General features: G+C 39.7%; 1 protein-coding gene across 1 annotated transcript in view; it reads right to left on the bottom strand.

Annotated features, from left to right (window-relative positions):
• Positions 1 to 17,938, bottom strand: part of SYN2 (synapsin II) — a gene marked incomplete at its 5' end in the record, with an annotated part of 114,996 nt that overhangs the window by 43,818 nt on the left and 53,240 nt on the right. Inside the window, 2 exons of the mRNA XM_014951681.1 lie at positions 1,573 to 1,715; positions 4,180 to 4,242. Coding sequence (XP_014807167.1) covers positions 1,573 to 1,715; positions 4,180 to 4,242 — 206 coding nt within the window. The remainder of the gene's footprint in view (positions 1 to 1,572; positions 1,716 to 4,179; positions 4,243 to 17,938) is intronic.

The following is a 17,938-nucleotide window of genomic DNA, read 5'->3' as shown; positions in this document are numbered from 1 at the left end:
AACACTGTGTCACCAACACAGGATTCCTGAAACTGCTCAGTCCTCACAAGCTCTTTGAGTGCTCTGCCGTGGGCACCGTGTTGAGCAGTACTCAATTTTCCAGCACACTGATTTTGCAAAATGTACATAGTTCAGGGCTCAAAATAAAGCAGAAGGACTGAGGGTCCATACTGCTGGATGGATCTGACCTGCAGGAACAGTATTTCCACTCAGCTGTGGTTGGTGCTTTCCTGAGGCCCCTCAGATGCACGGTGAGAGGCTGAGGGACTGTTGAGCTGATCTTGAAAGGCCTCATCTTTGATGTCCTTTCTCAAATACCCCTTTAAGACGTATGTCAGGAGAGGCCAGCAGTTACTCATAGGGCTTTATTCTTGTGACAGTAATGTCTTAGGGGAGAAGTCAAGAGTATGTGGTCTTCCAAAATCAACCTAACGAGATACATTTTGCCTCTTCCCCCCTCCTTGGGTGAAATGTTCTGCTTTCTCTTACAGCTTGTCGGCTGTTCCTAAATTACTTGAAAACTATTACTAACTTTGTCTTCAATATTATGAAATATTTTACGCATTTTATTTAACCCAGCTCCAACTGAGTTAAACTCCAACTGCTTCTCTTAGTATTGTTTGCTTGGAGTTCAGTCATTTCTATGATAAAGAACTTGACTGTTCCTTACAATTGTCAACATACAAGAGATCTCTGATCCCTCCAATGTTATGGGAATTCCTAGAGAAATATCTTTGCACGTGTGCACATGTAAATGCAAATGTGTATTTTTATTTATGTTTTGTTATATTTTTCCTGCCTCAGAATTGTTAAGCATGGGGGAACAAATACCTGAGATGATCTAATTTGTCTTAAAAACATGAATTAAATGAGTGTACGTCAGATTATGTTGCTTCATAATTGAAATAGAGTAAAAATATACTTCAGTACAGTTACCATAGCTCAACTACTACATGAAAACCTGTTTTGCTGCTCCCGCTTAGTGTTGCCTGTGAAACAGAAACACCCTTTTTTTAGCCTCTTGTGTAGTCACGATCTTTAAACAAACACTTGGATTCTAAAATTAGAAGAGATTTTTCATCCATGTATGTGGAGGCCACTGCAAGATTAGAGTTTTTCTTACATGTGTGATGATGAGAGTACTTTGTTCCTTTGAAGTGTTATGATTCAGGTTTGTGTGAATAAATATCATATAAATATCCTTAGAGGGAGAAGAAAATCTGCCCCTAAGTTGCTGAAAAGATACAAAGGAATCTGATTTAACAGGTTGTTTATAAAAACAAGTCCCCTTCCAACCGCTCCTTGCTTTAAATGAAAAAATAAACCAAAATTAGCAGGAAAACCACTCTGGCAGGCTCACCTCTTGTCTTATTCTCCTCCTCCCAGTCACAATCACATTTTTAAACAATCTTAATAAATCTAGACAGTCCAAAATGTTGTCTTTCCAGAGAGTATGACAATGGAGGCCTGGAGTGATCACATCAGCTCAGAGACTCATCCAACAGTCTTAATCTGATTGGTGCTTATTAATTTTGAAACAAAAGGATGAAAGAATATAAGTTTTTGGCTCACATGTATGCTTTGTAGTTATTGCCTATCTTTTGGATCCTGATGTCATATTTGGAGTCTATGAAGGGCTCAGTAGTGGCGTAGGTCTGAGTAAGTGCTACCACGCTGGCTATGTCCTGAAAGTCGTAGTGGTTGTCTACCTTGATCTGCAGCCATCATACCACAAGTAAACAGCATATACAAAAGAAAAAAGAGCAATTAGGCACAAAATGCAGAATTCAGTTGCAAATGGCATTCATGAGAAATATGCTTTTTGACAGCATCAGTTTATAAAAAAAAAAAAAAGTATTGCGCATTTTCTCTGATTTCTAAATTCTGTAACATCCCTGCATTAAAGTACCTATTTTTCTTGGCAAAATATTACCTTTTCATCTGTAGAAAGCAATTTCCGGACTGTAATTTTATTTTGCTTTTCAATTTTTTTCAGTGGTGACTGTTAATTTTGGATCTGCAGACTTTAGAATTTTTTGAGGTGTGATAATATGCAGCACTAATTTGTAAAGAATTCTTGCTGATTCCGTGAACTGCTCCTGTCACTGAATGTACATGGAGCCCACCATGTAGCACCACATCACGTGTCTGCTGGGAGGGAGGAGATGAAGGGACGTGATGCCCTGCTGAGGGCACATTCCCGTGGAGCACTGGGGGTTGGCTCAGGTCAGCAGAACCAGTTTTTCTTATTTTTCCCACTTCCCTGCAAGGAGTCAGGCTTTCCAGGAGCAGAACTCCTAGTTGTAGATGGTGAACAGTACTAAATCGATCAACACCTTGGAACAAGAGGGAGGTGGAAAAAGGGAGAATATTGACTTAGAGGGAGAGGGAGAAGGAGACTTCAGAGGACAGATGGAGGACAGAGGCACTACTTTTGGACAGAGGGGGCACACCTCTATGGTTGACTTCAAGGAAGCTGGCTGTGGTGGGGAGAAAAAGTGACTCAAAAGTCTTAGTCAGGGCTGGGAGAAAATGGGAGAGGGAAACTGGAACTGCAACAACACGCTGACCCAAGGTACATTTCAGAAAGGTGAGGAAAGGAGGCAGGGGTTAGTATTTCTCATGTTATCTAACAGTAGGAGAGTTTGCAGCTCTCTGCAAGCCCAGCATCTTCCTTTGCTCCCGCTGTCACCTGTGGCCAGAGCCCCACAGCTGTGAGATGAGATAGAGTTTGCAGCTCTCTGCAAGCCCAGCATCTTCCTTTGCTCCCGCTGTCACCTGTGGCCTCAGCCCCACAGCTGTGAGACGGGACTTGCAAACCAAATGGGGTCTGTGAAGCTAAAAGAAGTTGTAGGGCTTAAGTGTTAGCTCTCAACTCTCAGATGGAGAACAATACAGAGTAATTTGCAGTCTGAGAGCCACAAAACCAGAGACAATGCCTGGTTTCAACTTAGTTTCTGAAAACTGAATAGTAGACGCAAGTCTAATTTCAACCAGTGGCAACACTACCCCTGGCAAAGCCTCTAGGGAGGACTGGGGGGTGAGGAGAACCTTTACTTGGTCCCTGACAGTAAGCATTTCACTACAAAAGACTGGCATTTAATCTTTAAGGACTTAAACATATTTTATAGCTAAAAAAAAAATCTAGATCTATTTCTAGACATTTGATACGCTGAACATTTCAGTGCATTGCTTCCCTTTTCTTTAACGAGAGGTGAATATTGAAAGCACAGTATAAACATGGTAATACTTCACACACACAATCCACAGAAACTGCAGTTAAGTAATTAGTGGTTAATTCTGCTCTCAATTAAATTGGCTGCTGGATTTCCACTGATTTACTAAGTACAAAATAAAGCAAAACAGTCATAGGCGAAAGAACATAACATACAGTACTTCTGGCATAATTACTGAATGAAATACTATTAAATCAATTTGCTATTTCTATTGCTAGTGGCAAATATTATGTTCATGGAGCTTTTGGAGATTCAAGATGATAAATGTAACTATTCTCTGATGATTTGTTTTAAAATCTAAAACACTTAAAGCACTGAAGTGTTTTCAGTGAGAGAGAGTGGTTAATCTGTAACAAGTAGGGATTTTCACTGATATCAATGAAAGTGGGATTTAAATCACACCCCACTGAAGCAGCACTGTGAGATAAGTGATAGCAAAACAGCTGTACTCACCGCTGACACGCAATTACTTTGGAGAAAGAAAGCAGCAGTTACAGAGTGGTACGAAACAATCACAGAGAATACATTAAGACAGGAAATGAAAAGTTCAGTATCGAGCTGAAACTAATAAAGAACCAAGGCAAAACCTTCCTATAGGCCCAGGTACAAGAAGTCAGGTGGTGCAAAGAGACCTTGACTCTTAAACAGTTTCACTGCAGTCAATTAAGTTAATAAATAAGGTTCTGCTTCAAGAAAGCATCTCGGCATGTTTCAAAGAACTTCCCATATAGGACAATGAATTGAAAAGTGAAAATATATTAAGTGGTTTTAATATTTTCCTAGAGGGAGGTGCTTTCTTGAGTCACAGGCAAGCAGAGATTGGCAAGGGTAGGGATCTCAGAGTTTGGACAAAGAGAAGTTAAAATCTCCAGGAAAGGGAAGAACATGCATGTTATTTTGGACAGACACCCGGCTCCTAACATGCAGTAAGTAGTGTCTGCACCTTTCCCATGCCGGAATGAGCGTGTCCAATCTTCACAACCACGGGAAACGTCGGCATGGTGAGCTACGGGGGGAACAAAAGAGACAGATTAGAGAGAGACCTTGAGTTAAATGATTAAGGTACATCATTTATGAAAATAATTTAAATATGACCCTATGCAGCCCAAGCTGTTCTTGCCATGGGGCACTGGAAGGTGTTATGGGTCTGTGTGAGACCGTGTGTGCTGATGAGTGACTGTGTATGTTCACTGAGCGCTACGTTACTCCCAACACATACCATGGGTGCACTTCCACCTCAGCCTTCTTGTATGTCTTTCGACTTCTCCTTTTAAACGGAATTTCTGCTATTTTCTATTTTCTGTTTTTGCCACTGTGCTTTCTGACCCATAAACTCACACTCTCCAAGATTATAATCATTAATGATGTTAAATTAATCACTATTTTTCTTTTCCCCTTGATTTCCTTTCTTTAGAAAGGCTGTGAATTCTTTTTGTGACCACTTAACGAAAGCAATGATTATCTAATTCACCAAAAAATCTTTCTTTAAAGGCAGATCCTAGCTTCTGGTACAGAATATCCAAATTCTCTAGGGAAGGCTCCAGCTTCTGTATAGAATGCAAGTAATAACTCAGCCTCTGATTAGGAAATCAAATATGCAAAGGCATATGTGCTTTATGAATGCTTATATGAATGTGCTTTATTCAATCCAATGATAATGGTTCTGTCTCAGAGAGTTCTGTGAATAACCAGTTTTATTTCCATCATTTCCATGAAGATGTTTTAGGTCTCCCAGCCATGGGTACAGCTGTCACTTCTTTGTCTTTTTCTTCCACCTAAAATGTACATTGAATCTCTATCAACCAAGCATGAATATAAATACTTAGTAGAACAGGATTATAATTAGAAATAAAAAACTGAACTCAACCTGTAGTTAACCTGGGCAGCAACAGCACAGTAAATGTTATGGGGTCTGACACCTTCATTTAGTACCAAATTTTAACAGAGTAAATACAATCAAAGGCAAAGCTGATGCTTTAGAAATTAAGCTAAGAATTCTTAGAGATTTTATGAGAAATTTATTTTCCAAATACCTACAAAGGATTGTCAAGAGGTTAAATGGAGTTCACACTTATCTCATTGTGCTTTGCTCAACATTGCACAGAATCACACAAACAGATATTAACATGGAAAATGCTGTGGCATCATAAATATTGACATTAAGATCAAGAGATAATGAACAGGAAGGTCACTCGGCTTTTGGTAACATCCAAACCTATTTGTAGGGTTGTAAAGCTAATTAAAATTCACACACACTTTTCCTACATTGTAAACATTTTTTTCAATATGATTTAAGGATGCCTGCTTTAAAAATACTTTAACTCAAAGGCAAATCTGTGTGAGAACAAGTGGGCATTCACTGCAATGAATTCTATACCACTTACCATCACATTCCCAGTACAATACATGTCTCTTCCTTTCTTTTTCATTTTCACTTACCATCACATTCCCAGTACAATACATAGTCTCTTCCTTTCTTTTTTTTTAATGGACTTTCTCTGAGTTTCCTAAATGGCATATCCATGCAATATTGGTTTGTTCCGACTTCTTTTTTAAAAACATATAAAGGTCACCTAAGCTAACGAAACCAAGTTGCTTGTTTTTTGACAGAATCTCAGTTTCTGCTCAGCCTGTTCAGAAGAAAAAGGAGGAATCTGTGGATGTGCTCCATTAACATACCAGAGTTTTCAAAGCCTGATGAAACCACAGGGCCCTACACTTGTCAGCTACACAACACAGCCCATGGAGCTCTTTCACTGATTTCTGTATCAAAGCCAAACTATGTCTTTTCAGGAGAAAACCAGATTTGATTTAGAGACCGCAGTCCTAATTAAATTATTCTGTTAGTTAAGGAAAGATGCCAGGTATGTTATCTTCTGCCGGGGCATCCTTGAGATGTGACATCAAGGCTCAGGGTGACAGGCAAGCAGACTGCTCTGAAACCCATCTCTTAGAGCTCTGTAGCACACACCTACCTGTCACATTTCAGCGCCTGCGTAAAGGCAGCTCGTATTTTCTGCAGAATTTCTGAGGATCAACACTGTAGAAATCGATAACTATGAATACCTTTAAAGTCTCTTATTTAACTCTTGTTCAGGAACCATTTCAAGAGTTGGTCTTTAAATCCAAAATACATGGAATTGCTTTTTACGCATCTGTTTCCACCTAACTAGTTTAACGCATGTAAACACGAAAAAGCTGATTAGTCTCAAAACAGTCAAATGCACTTGCAAAAGCATTAAACAGTAGAAGTCACCTATACTGCAACTTAAAAATAAATTTCTTGCTAGATTGTAGAAACACAAAGTCCTGTATAGTCAACATCTAGTCTCTTATTTATTGCTTTCATATTTTAAAACCAGCCACTTTTTTTTTTTTTTTTCCAAATTTTTCTGGGGGAGGAGGAGGAACAAATCATGGCCTGACTCAAGATTCATAAGGGCAGCACCACATTTTTCAACCACTGAGCCGGGGTTTGTAATGGAAATGCTGGCAGACCTCTAACTATAGCAATACAAATGGCACTCCTGTAATTAAGAGGAAGACGTATTTTCCCATGATTCCAAAGCTGTGGAATCCTCTGTGGGCCACAGGAAATAAAAAAACCTGGGCTAACATCATTTAAGGCAATAAGAGTTCATTTTGCCGTGGAGCCCGATAGCCGGATTTCATGTGGTACACCACATCCCAGCCCAGACAAAGGGGAAAAAGGTGCTGAATATTGCATTTCAACCCTCAGACAGGAAAAAACCCCAGGCAGCACAGAAGGCAGACAAACATGAAGTTATCCCAGCGCCTCTCTTGTGACAGGCCCATGAATCCAGGGCTGATGAAGTTGTAGCTATTTTGGGGGTTTTGAGCAGCATTTCCTCTATTCCTGCTCTTACTTGAATGACCACAGTTTCCCCTTTGCAGATGGGGACTAGACACGTGCCACCATCCAGGCACTTCCCCACCACTGCCTAGTTCCCAGATGTGCGTGGTACTGTCCTGTCAAGCAGTAACAAAGCCTGGATTTTCTTACTGAAATTATAGGAAACTCAATTTAGAGCCCTCGCCCAACTCTTCCCAATCTGCTCTTTTATGTTCATTTCTGTCTTGACGGAACAGGCAGCCTCAAGACTTTTCAGACATTTGGGCAAACATTATGTATGATACAACTGTGACAGTAACACCAAAAACTTACCAGCTCTGTGGGTTTCCTTTTAATTGATATTAGTTACTTGGTAGAGAGATACCTCAAAGGAAGATCTGGCACGTGTCAATGGATCCACTTTAAATAAAGCCCATATAATAGGACTCATCACATGTTTTCTTTTGGCCAACAGAAGCCTAGATTCCTAAATTTCAAGCTGAGAAACATTAACATGGAAGCTGCTTTACTGAACTGACATGTTTTAATGGTTTCTGTCATATATAATAGCATGAATTAGATCTACATACTTAATGACCAGACAAGTGTAATGGTTGTTACCACAAGGCACCATCAAACTGGGAGTTCACTCAAGTTGGACGGGAGTCTATATGAGCACAGCAGTAATGCCTTAAACCCTCTTGGCAACTGGGCACCAGTCAAAGTGTGAGAGGCCTCACCCAGTCCTGGTTAACTGCACTGCAGAAGGGTTCAAGGACACAGGAGAACGAGGGATTAAATATTAGAAGTGATTAAATCTGTAATGGAAATACGACAATATGCATGGATTTCAAATGTGACTCTAATATCCTGTCTGAAAAACCTTCATGTTTTTAATAACATGTCTATCTTTTCCCCATCCAAGTAACTATATATTAGCATTTTTATTCAAGAGCTCATTTGAATGCTGCGTAACTCTTTACTATCACTTTATTTTATATAAGTGGCATTTATTTTATTGTTTTCAAGGCAGACCAGTTGAAAATTCTTTTAATGGTGCTGTTGTATGTCACTAAAATTGATTCTATAAAGGGGCCTAGTATGTTTGTTTAAATGAAGACATTTGAAATTAATTAGTGTAGTCCACAGGAGCAAATTTTCTAAAATGAGGAGATTTGATTTTTCAGCCATGTACTTGCAATGGGACACAGCAGCTGACAACTGGCTCTAACTTGAGCTTCACTGATAAAGCTTCCAAATGCCGTGAGATCTGGACTCCACAATCTCCACACCTAAACTGGAGGCCGATGTACAAGAGTCCTAGTTTCAAACCACCTGCAGCAACTGTAATATTTTTTTCATTCTTTTAAATTACCGATAATAATGCAGACAGCAACCCCTCAACATCTCTCACGACCACGGATTTGTCATTCATTTTTCATCGGATCCATTCATTTCAGTCGGGTAAGATCAAAGCCCCTGCAGCAGGAACTCATGACACACATCATTTCTCCCATTTTCCATTTGGTTCCCCATGCCACTGACGGGCAACTAACAAAGTAATTATAGTTGCAATGAAGCTATTTGGATTTACAAACAAAGAACTATCTCAAACAGGATTTATACCAATGGAATTACTAAATCAAGAGCGAAATTTGACCCAATATTCCGAAGTTGCTGAATAAGCGTTAATTACAGCAAGTGTGCATTCACAGCCAATCATTCTGAAATCTATCACGGAAGCGTGTTTCTCATGTCATTAAGTCTCTCAGAATTAGGTCATGACGTGTTGGGTTCGTTAGCATGAGACCACAAAGCTTTTTGAAACTGCCGGTGTTAGGAGCAGAAGGTATCAAAATCCTCCTCATTAAGGCATGAAACGCGTTGGGACTTTTACTCTCCTGTTGATGTAAATTATTACATCAAACATTCCTTTTCCACGTTGCTAGGATGATTTGCAAATTGGATTTAAACACAAATTGAGTTCAAAGATTCATTAGTTACTGGTCAAAACCTATTTTAAATGCCTGAAATCTGCAAAATAATACCGCACTGCTCTTCTGAAATGTCAAGATATTTTCAATATGTTGCATATGTTGTTTTCATAAAGGATTTAGGGCTGGGCTATCTTCTCTTCTGATCCCACATACTAATAATTACACTGAATGAAGAGGGGAATGCAGAAAATTCAATCAAATTCAGAAAACACTGCAATGACTGCACTTTTGATAGGAGTTAAGAAAAACTTGCCAAATTAATACAGTTAAAAAAGACACTGATCAAATGATACAGGTGCTCAAAAAGAGCAAACGAGTACGGTGAGAATTGCTGTTGACACATCAGGTAACCATTAAAAACATGAAGACTTCACCAACACAAAAGGGTTTGAAGGCTCCTGCCCTCTCATCTGGAGATGCAGAGCAGTGAACAGCCAAACCAGCTGCCTTCACAACTTACTTCAGTCTCCAAACTAATCATATCCTGCCAGCCAAAAATGAGGAAAAACCAGTTAAAAATGAACCACACAGTTCTTCTTCTTCTCTTGAAAGCTGGTAGAGGGTATTTTTCTCATTGAGAAAAGGAAGGAATCCATATTCTTCTGGAAGCCTTCATTTGTTACCCAAACATGGAGCGTTTGTAACAGTTTTCCTTGGCATTGTTCAAAACAGCACAATATCCTTTGCTCTGCAATACACAGCAGGGCAACACTTCCCGAGCTGAGGGTGCTTCTTTTGTTGAACACACCATTTGGGAACTGCCATGTGCTTTGTGCAGAGAAAGGAGAAGATACAGATGGGTGTGAAATTTTAAAAAAAACCACAAATATTAAAACCCCACCAACCAATCCAAACCAATGATCAGTACAAGAACTGCTCTGTGCAAAGCTCTTAAATAGATGCTACAGCTCTGACCTCTGAGCAGCTAATTAACAAACTATAAAGCTCATTAATACTTATCTGCTACTGTTGTGCTCATGAAGAACTGCCCTATTTTTATGCTATACTGCTACCTGTATTTTCAATGCACTTCAATGACAAATAAAAAGTAGAACTACTGGTCTGGCATGGTACTTCTTAGTAGAGAAGTATTTAATAATTCTCTCCTTCCTGAATTCATCGCTATTCTCTCCTTTAAGCTGAAGCCCGTGTGCTGTGCATGCACTTCCAGTGTAGCAGCAGCAGGGGAAAAAAATCCTGTTCCTTGAACATGTCAACAAGAGTCATGTCCTTCCAGTGAACCTGACAAAATAAACCTAACTTGTGTTTTAGGAAGAAACAAAACACACAGTGTAGCTGGAGGCAGCTGCCAGCGCCATCACTCTGGTGAATGGGGGTTCACTCTCCAGGGTTTGTGTAGCCATCAGAGATTTGACGTCCCCTTCTTCCAAACACATTTCTACCTTCTCAGTTTATTTTTTTTCTAAACTCGAGCCAAACCTAAGGCTCTGGGGTCAGAAATCCTACTTAATTCTTTTTTTTTTTTCCTGAATACTTCTTCTCTTGAAAGCTGGTAGAGGGTATTTTTCTCATTGAGAAAAGGAAGGAATCCATATTCTTCTGGAAGCCTTCATTTGTTACCCAAACATGGAGCCTTTGTAACAGTTTTCCTTGGCATTGTTCAAAACAGCACAATATCCTTTGCTCTGCAATACACAGCAGGGCAACACTTCCCGAGCTGAGGGTGCTTCTTTTGTTGAACACACCATTTGGGAACTGCCATGTGCTTTGTGCAGAGAAAGGAGAAGATACAGATGGGTGTGAAATTTTAAAAAAAACCACAAATATTAAAACCCCACCAACCAATCCAAACCAATGATCAGTACAAGAACTGCTCTGTGCAAAGCTCTTAAATAGATGCTACAGCTCTGACCTCTGAGCAGCTAATTAACAAACTATAAAGCTCATTAATACTTATCTGCTACTGTTGTGCTCATGAAGAACTGCCCTATTTTTATGCTATACTGCTACCTGTATTTTCAATGCACTTCAATGACAAATAAAAAGTAGAACTACTGGTCTGGCATGGTACTTCTTAGTAAGAAGTATTTAATAATTCTCTCCTTCCTGAATTCATCGCTATTCTCTCCTTTAAGCTGAAGCCCGTGTGCTGTGCATGCACTTCCAGTGTAGCAGCAGCAGGGGAAAAAAACCCTGTTCCTTGAACATGTCAACAAGAGTCATGTCCTTCCAGTGAACCTGACAAAATAAACCTAACTTGTGTTTTAGGAAGAAACAAAACACACAGTGTAGCTGGAGGCAGCTGCCAGCGCCATCACTCTGGTGAATGGGGGTTCACTCTCCAGGGTTTGTGTAGCCATCGGAGATTTGACGTCCCCTTCTTCCAAACACGTTTCTACCTTCTCAGTTTATTTTTTTTCTAAACTCGAGCCAAACCTAAGGCTCTGGGGTCAGAAATCCTACTTAATTCTTTTTTTTTTTTTCCTGAATAGAGTTAGTTGCAGGGTGTGATATAGTTTTACCACAATAATTTTTGAAGGAAATGTCCAGTTAAACATCCACTTTAAATCACAGAAATATCTACACTGGTTCTGTTGGGTTCAGTGACTGAAATGCCCCCCATCCCCCTTCATATACACATTGAAATGCCCCCCATCCCCCTTCATATACACCTGGGAACCCCTTGGCTTTTGGCACCCTAGGACATTTTTATAGATGCTAACACTGCTCAGGGACCTCTACGGAGCCAAACCTAAGGCTCTGGGTCAGAAATCCTACTTAATTCTTTTTTTTTTTCCTGAATGGAGTGAGTTAGTTGCAGGGTGTGATATAGTTTTACCACAATAATTTTTGAAGGAAATGTCCAGTTAAACATCCACTTTAAATCACAGAAATATCTACACTGGTTCTGTTGGGTTCAGTGACTGAAATGCCCCCCATCCCCCTTCATATACACATACAAAACCACCGTGACTAATCACAAAAAATACTTCACGTTCTTATTTTATTGAGTTATGAAGCCCACAGACTCTTAACTAGGTTCAAGTCTGAAAATGAAATGCCTTTTGCTAAATTCTGACAATTATTTCAGTTGTTTCATTTCTGAGCAGCATACTCTAGAGAGCACAAATCTCATGCATGCAAGTTCTCTGATAACAATAAAGCTGACCTACAATTAGAAACACTTCTAATTAGAGGAGCACGAAAATCTAAAAAGCCAGTTACTTTAATGATTCTCTTACTGACGTCACAATGGCAAGGACAAACTATCTCTGCTTGTTAACCCTTCAGCTGCACCAGTGGTTTATAACTGAAGATTCTTTGCCCTATGAGCTTACAAAGGGAAGCATCTCTTTGTTGTATTAATCTTTAATATCCATTAATTTAAAGTCAGTCCTTACAATTTAAGCTTAATACACTAAAGTGCTCAAAGGTTCCTAAGTACTTTTGAACAATGCTTAGAGTTACACAATACAAACTATTTCATTTCCAAGAGATATAATTTGAATTCTTGGAAACTTACTTTGAATTCTTCTAAATAAGATATAATGTAAAATATAATTGAAGTCATATATAAAAATAAAACCAGGCAAAGATCATCTGCTAAAAAAAAAATAAAAAAGCTCTCTGCTGGCAACAATACAGAAAACACAGTTTTTTGAAAGTGGTATTCACCCTGGCTTTAATGTCCTTATGGTTGAGTTGACTAAAAAAGCCACAATGGGAAAAAAAAAGAGTGAGGGAAAAAAAAAAGTGGTGACAAAAAAAAAATAGATGTTGAATAAACATGACTTACCTCAAGTTCAGTGTTTAAATATTTATCTTTCCAATAATCCCCAAGCAAAGTTCATTTAACCACTCTAGTTCCATGTAATTTATTTGTGGAATACGCATCAGACTAAACCTAATTTTGCTCTGCTTACTTTGGAGAAAGGAAATTAAAAGTGAAATAATGAAGGTGGCCTTTTATTCATTTTTCTCTTTCCCAGAAGCAGGCAGGAAGAGCTCTAAATCAATAAACAAGCAGAAGACGTACTTTCTCTGGTCTAGTTGGTTTTAAGAAAACACAATCTGAAGATAAAGCGAGGGCTCGGCCAGGCAGCAGCTCTCCCTCACCAGCAGGGGTAGCTCAACATATTCCTCTCTTAATTACGAAAAACAGAAACATCCCACTTAAAGAGCTCCTATTCTCAACAAACACAAAGAACAACTCAGAGATGTCGAGCCAGATTTTCCACTGCCTCGTACCTTGACAGAAACAACTAGGTGTAAAATTCCCTCTGTCTGGAGGGATGTTTCACCCCAGTGGGAAGGCGAAGGGGAATCCTATAGGCTTTGTATTATCTTTTCAGAAATGGGGGCATTAAATAAATCCAACAGCTCAAGTGGATAAAGAGTAGAGCTTTAATTTGATCCGTGTGACCAGGAACCAGAGACAAATACACCTTAATTGTGATTTCTTTGTTCAAAACAGAGGGTTAAAACGGCTTGTGTGCTAAAGAAGTGCAATATAGATTGTCCCAGGGAAATGCGGGGCCACCTCCATTCCCACCAAAATTAATGGGAGTTGATGCAAAAGGGGGAATTCTGAGCACCCCTTGTACACAGCTCCTTCCCTTGCCTTTAACACCACCTCATAGGACTGGATTTAAGAAATCCATTCTCTTGGTATTCATTTAAATCAATACAAGTTTTGATGTGATCTTAGGGTGTAAAGTGACACCAGCAAGCCAATCTGAACCAGGAAATCAATCTAAAGTACCTTTATCATTACAACTGTTTTCCAATTAAAAAAGAATAGTTATCTAAATCAACACAGGTGGGATCTGTTGGTAGAAAAACCTGCTATTTTCAATACCTGTTACAGCACAGAAACAGAAATTGCCATTAAAAAGAAAAACATGGAGTATAATGGCAGCGAATCAGAAAGAGCAGTTCCCACAGATCCCGAGTAGAAATTCTGGAGAAGACAAAATCTTTGCAAAGACAAATTATGTTTTGATTTTGGCACATCCACGTTTCATTCCATTCCAATCATTCTACCAACTATTAAGCAAACTGCTGCCTCTAAAACCAAATAACATTTTGACACCTTATAAAAAATTACCCAAATTGCTGTGACTATAAAGTGTACAGGGGTTTTTTCACTGAAGAATTTAGGAAGTGACAGCTATAAATACCCTCCCTTTCGAAGCAGGCTATAGCACATCTGAAGGCCCTGGAATTGAAAACCCATTAAAGCCTCATCTTTTCTGTGAAATACTATTGTAATTTTGAATTTCCTCCATGACTGTATAGATTTTTGTACAGGTTGTGTGCTGTGACTATGTCAGTTAAACTGGAAGTAGTTTTAAGGAAACAAATGCAATGCCAAACAAGAACTAGGGAGAAAAGAACTTGAGCACAGCAGCGAGAAGGCAACAGAGAAACTACTACTGTGGAAAATCCTGCCTATTATCACTCTAAAATAAGATTCATTTGCCAAAAGAGAGAATAAAGTCAATAAAGGTAAGAACTTATGCCCTGCAGCCTGCCAGAAGCTTAGGTACAGAGCAGGGATTCCAACCAGGACACTCTGTAGATTCAAAGGCCAGGTTGGAGGGGGCTTGGAGCAACCTGCTCTGGTGGGAGGTGTCCCTGCCCAGGGCAGGGGGTGGCACTGGATGATCCTTAAGGTCCCTTCCAACCTGAACCCTCCTATGATTCTATGCTTGGCAGCTGAAGGGACAGCAAGCTTCCAACCTGAACCCTTCTATGATTCTATGCTTGGCAGCTGGAAGGGACAGCAAAGTGTCCCTGTGACAATTAAAGAGCCTTTGAGAAAGCTGTGTGGGCAATCCCTGTGCAACACAGCACGGTGCTCCTTCACACAATCAAAGTATCCCACTCGAACCTGCCAGAGGAATGTTCTCTGGAGTTCAGGGGAAGCTGCAGCTCACTCCATGGGACTCTGCACACAATGGCATCCAACAGAAGGAGACCTAGTGCTTTTAATATGGGTCTCTGGGGGCTGTTAGAAGAGAAAGAAATAATGATGGTAATTAATGATCAGAATGCTGTTGACAGATGCTAAGGCTTCGTAGTAAAAATTAACAGGGATCATGACAACCCACAGTACAAAAACTCCTGTGCAAAATTAGAATTCCCATTGAGAAGAGATGAAACTGTTGAAAAATTTGACCGTTGTCAAGTTTCCTGCCTTGCTTCTAAATTGCACACATCAACAAATAGAGCACATTACCCCCAATTCTCTTTATTTTCCTGCATTTTACTAGGAAACAGAAATTGTTCAACATTCGACCTGCTCAGCTCGACAGAAATGAGAGAGCACCAAGTATATTGTCTACTGTGTCAGTAATGAAGTGAAGGAATGAGTGACTATATCCCCTGATAAATGAACTTTGCTGTTTTCCATTAGCAAGCGTTAGCTGTATCACATATACCCCGGGGCTGGGCACTGGCTGGACTAGTACTAGGACACAATTTCTGTGATATCATGGCTTTCTTACCAAACTAAAGGAAAAATGACATCCTAGCATCCTGCACTGCTAGTCCATTTATACAGACAGTGAAACGACCAAGTGTTTGTTTTGCCTCAGTCTGCTTGTATTTATAAAATGTTGGCTAGAATGTCTCTACTATTACTTGAGATACAAGATTATTTTGCTTAAAAGTTAGTCAAGGAATATTTCTATGTCTTTTGGAAATAACCTTTGTAGGTCAAGACCTAACTGTAACACAGAATGGGTGCTGAGCTTAGGGTTTCTTTAAAACTCTCTTAAGGTAATTTTCCTAATGGATTGAAAAATACTAACCACATACAATATAAAAAAGGGTGATGCAGCTTCAAGCTAAGACCTAACGCTTCCTGACACTTCAGAGGGAACAGGTTCTCACTGTACTGGTATCAGTAAAAGCTACAAGTAATATTTGTCTCCTCTGATAAATGGACTAAAAATGCATTTTCTTGCATGTTCCTGAGTATAGAGATTTCCAGACATTAAAATCCCTTTCAAATGCTGTGATGTAAATATATAACCTAGGACTGACCAGTATAAATATCTCTTTTTCTTGCTCTTGTTGTGACCTTTGTTTCACATCAGGGATGAGAAACCTTCTAGCCACAAGCTTCTCCAAAACCCCCATCACTGCTGAGGGGGCTCGGTGTGTGTAGCGTGTTCCCAGCCCGTCCCTTCCGATGCTGACTGGGCCTAGAGGGACGTACAGGGAATATATTTATTGAGTAAAAACTACTTAACTACTTAGGATAGTTGTGCACTAACTTCTAATTTTTCACAAATTTATTTTTAAATTTTATGAGCGTAATATTTTTAGTTTGATTATTGTTATTATTATCATCGTTAGGTTGATTGCACTAGGTCTTCAGGACATGCAGGGTGTAGCAGTTTGATGTGCTGCTCTGGACAATCCCAGGCAAAATGTGCCTGAGTTAACCCTTAGTTCACCATGGCACAGGTAGACCTGTGTGCTTGATGCCAGAGAAGACAGTCAGCCCAGCATATTTCTTTATCATCTGAATTTGACTGAAACAGTAATCAAATTGGTCTATTTAGACCATCTATAGCAGCAGCCATGTGATGTCATCTGGAAACCAATCAATGGCTCTCAATTAATTCCTTCATCACTTTCCAATCCTACCGCCCAAAGTAAGACTTGAAAATCAATAGTCCTAGAACTACTGACCACAGAGGCCATTAAAATACCTGCTTTGGTTTGTTTGGGGTTATTTTGCAGGCTTCTAGCTTGAACTTCCTGTGTAATTCAGCCTCCCTTCTTCTTTATCTTTTCACTCACATGAAAAGCCACCTGAAAGAAGCAAGTTCGCTCCAGGTAAGAATGGAGATGTTAACTGGGCTGAATTAGTTCAGGTGTCAGTCCCGGACTTGGATCCAACCTTATGATTTGAGGCCAAAACTTCAGACTGAAAAAATAAAAATTAAAGTATGGTTGCTCAAACCAAATCAGGACATAGTGTGTAACATTCCTGGCTCAGCTTCAAACCTACATCTAAAATCTAAAAATGAGACCCAATTCTAATAATTCAGAATAGTTGTCTATTTATTTTTTTAACAGAGGGAGTGTGCCTCAGGGGTGGGGGGAAGAAGAATCAGAGCACTAATAGTCGTAAAACTGACCTCTTACTGTTCAAAAATAAAATAAACCTGCTGCTGTGAAGCATGTACACATCTCTACAGAGACAGCAAACTACTGTGTGCACACCTAAATCTCAGCCTCAACAAAGCACGTTTTTTCAAGCCTAGATGGAAATGGTTCAAATTATATTAATGAATTTTCACTTCCTAAGCTTGACTTGCGAAGTGACCAAACATGCAACCCTTTAAGCAGTTCTGTCAATCTATTTTATCAATGTATTTCACTCTCTAATCAGACCTTATGTTGCTCTCTCCTGAAACAACTGCTTTTTAAAAGGAGGGGGTGTGTATGTCCCACAGATTGCTACAGCATCAAAAGAGCTGAAGCTGAAAAAGATTTCTGAGCTCTTGCATTTGTGCCTGTGGTCTGTGGATAACATGAGCCAGAAAGCACAGACACAGATCTGTGTTGATCAGGGCTTCCAGCAACGAGGAATGCAGAGCAGGAGCCGTGCCTCCGGCACACACCAGCGCTGTATTTTCCCTTCTTATTTTAAATTAAATCTGGGATGAAATAGTAAGAAATGCCTTTTATTGCAGCTTTTCTTTTTGATTCTTTATTCCTTCTAACTACTGATTGTTCCAGGCTCACAAACGGAGCATTGAGCCCTTGCCTTTCCATGAATGAAGTTCTGTGCGGGCTGCGAACAGGGACGTCATTGCGAGAAAACGCACAGAAGCGCAGGGGAAGAGCAGGGGCTGCAAACGAAAACACAG

This window comes from Calidris pugnax, unplaced genomic scaffold (assembly GCF_001431845.1).
Source record: "Calidris pugnax isolate Ruff unplaced genomic scaffold, ASM143184v1 scaffold201, whole genome shotgun sequence".
NCBI classification, from domain to species: Eukaryota; Metazoa; Chordata; class Aves; order Charadriiformes; family Scolopacidae; genus Calidris; species Calidris pugnax.
This window is presented reverse-complemented; position numbering and strand designations above follow the sequence as displayed.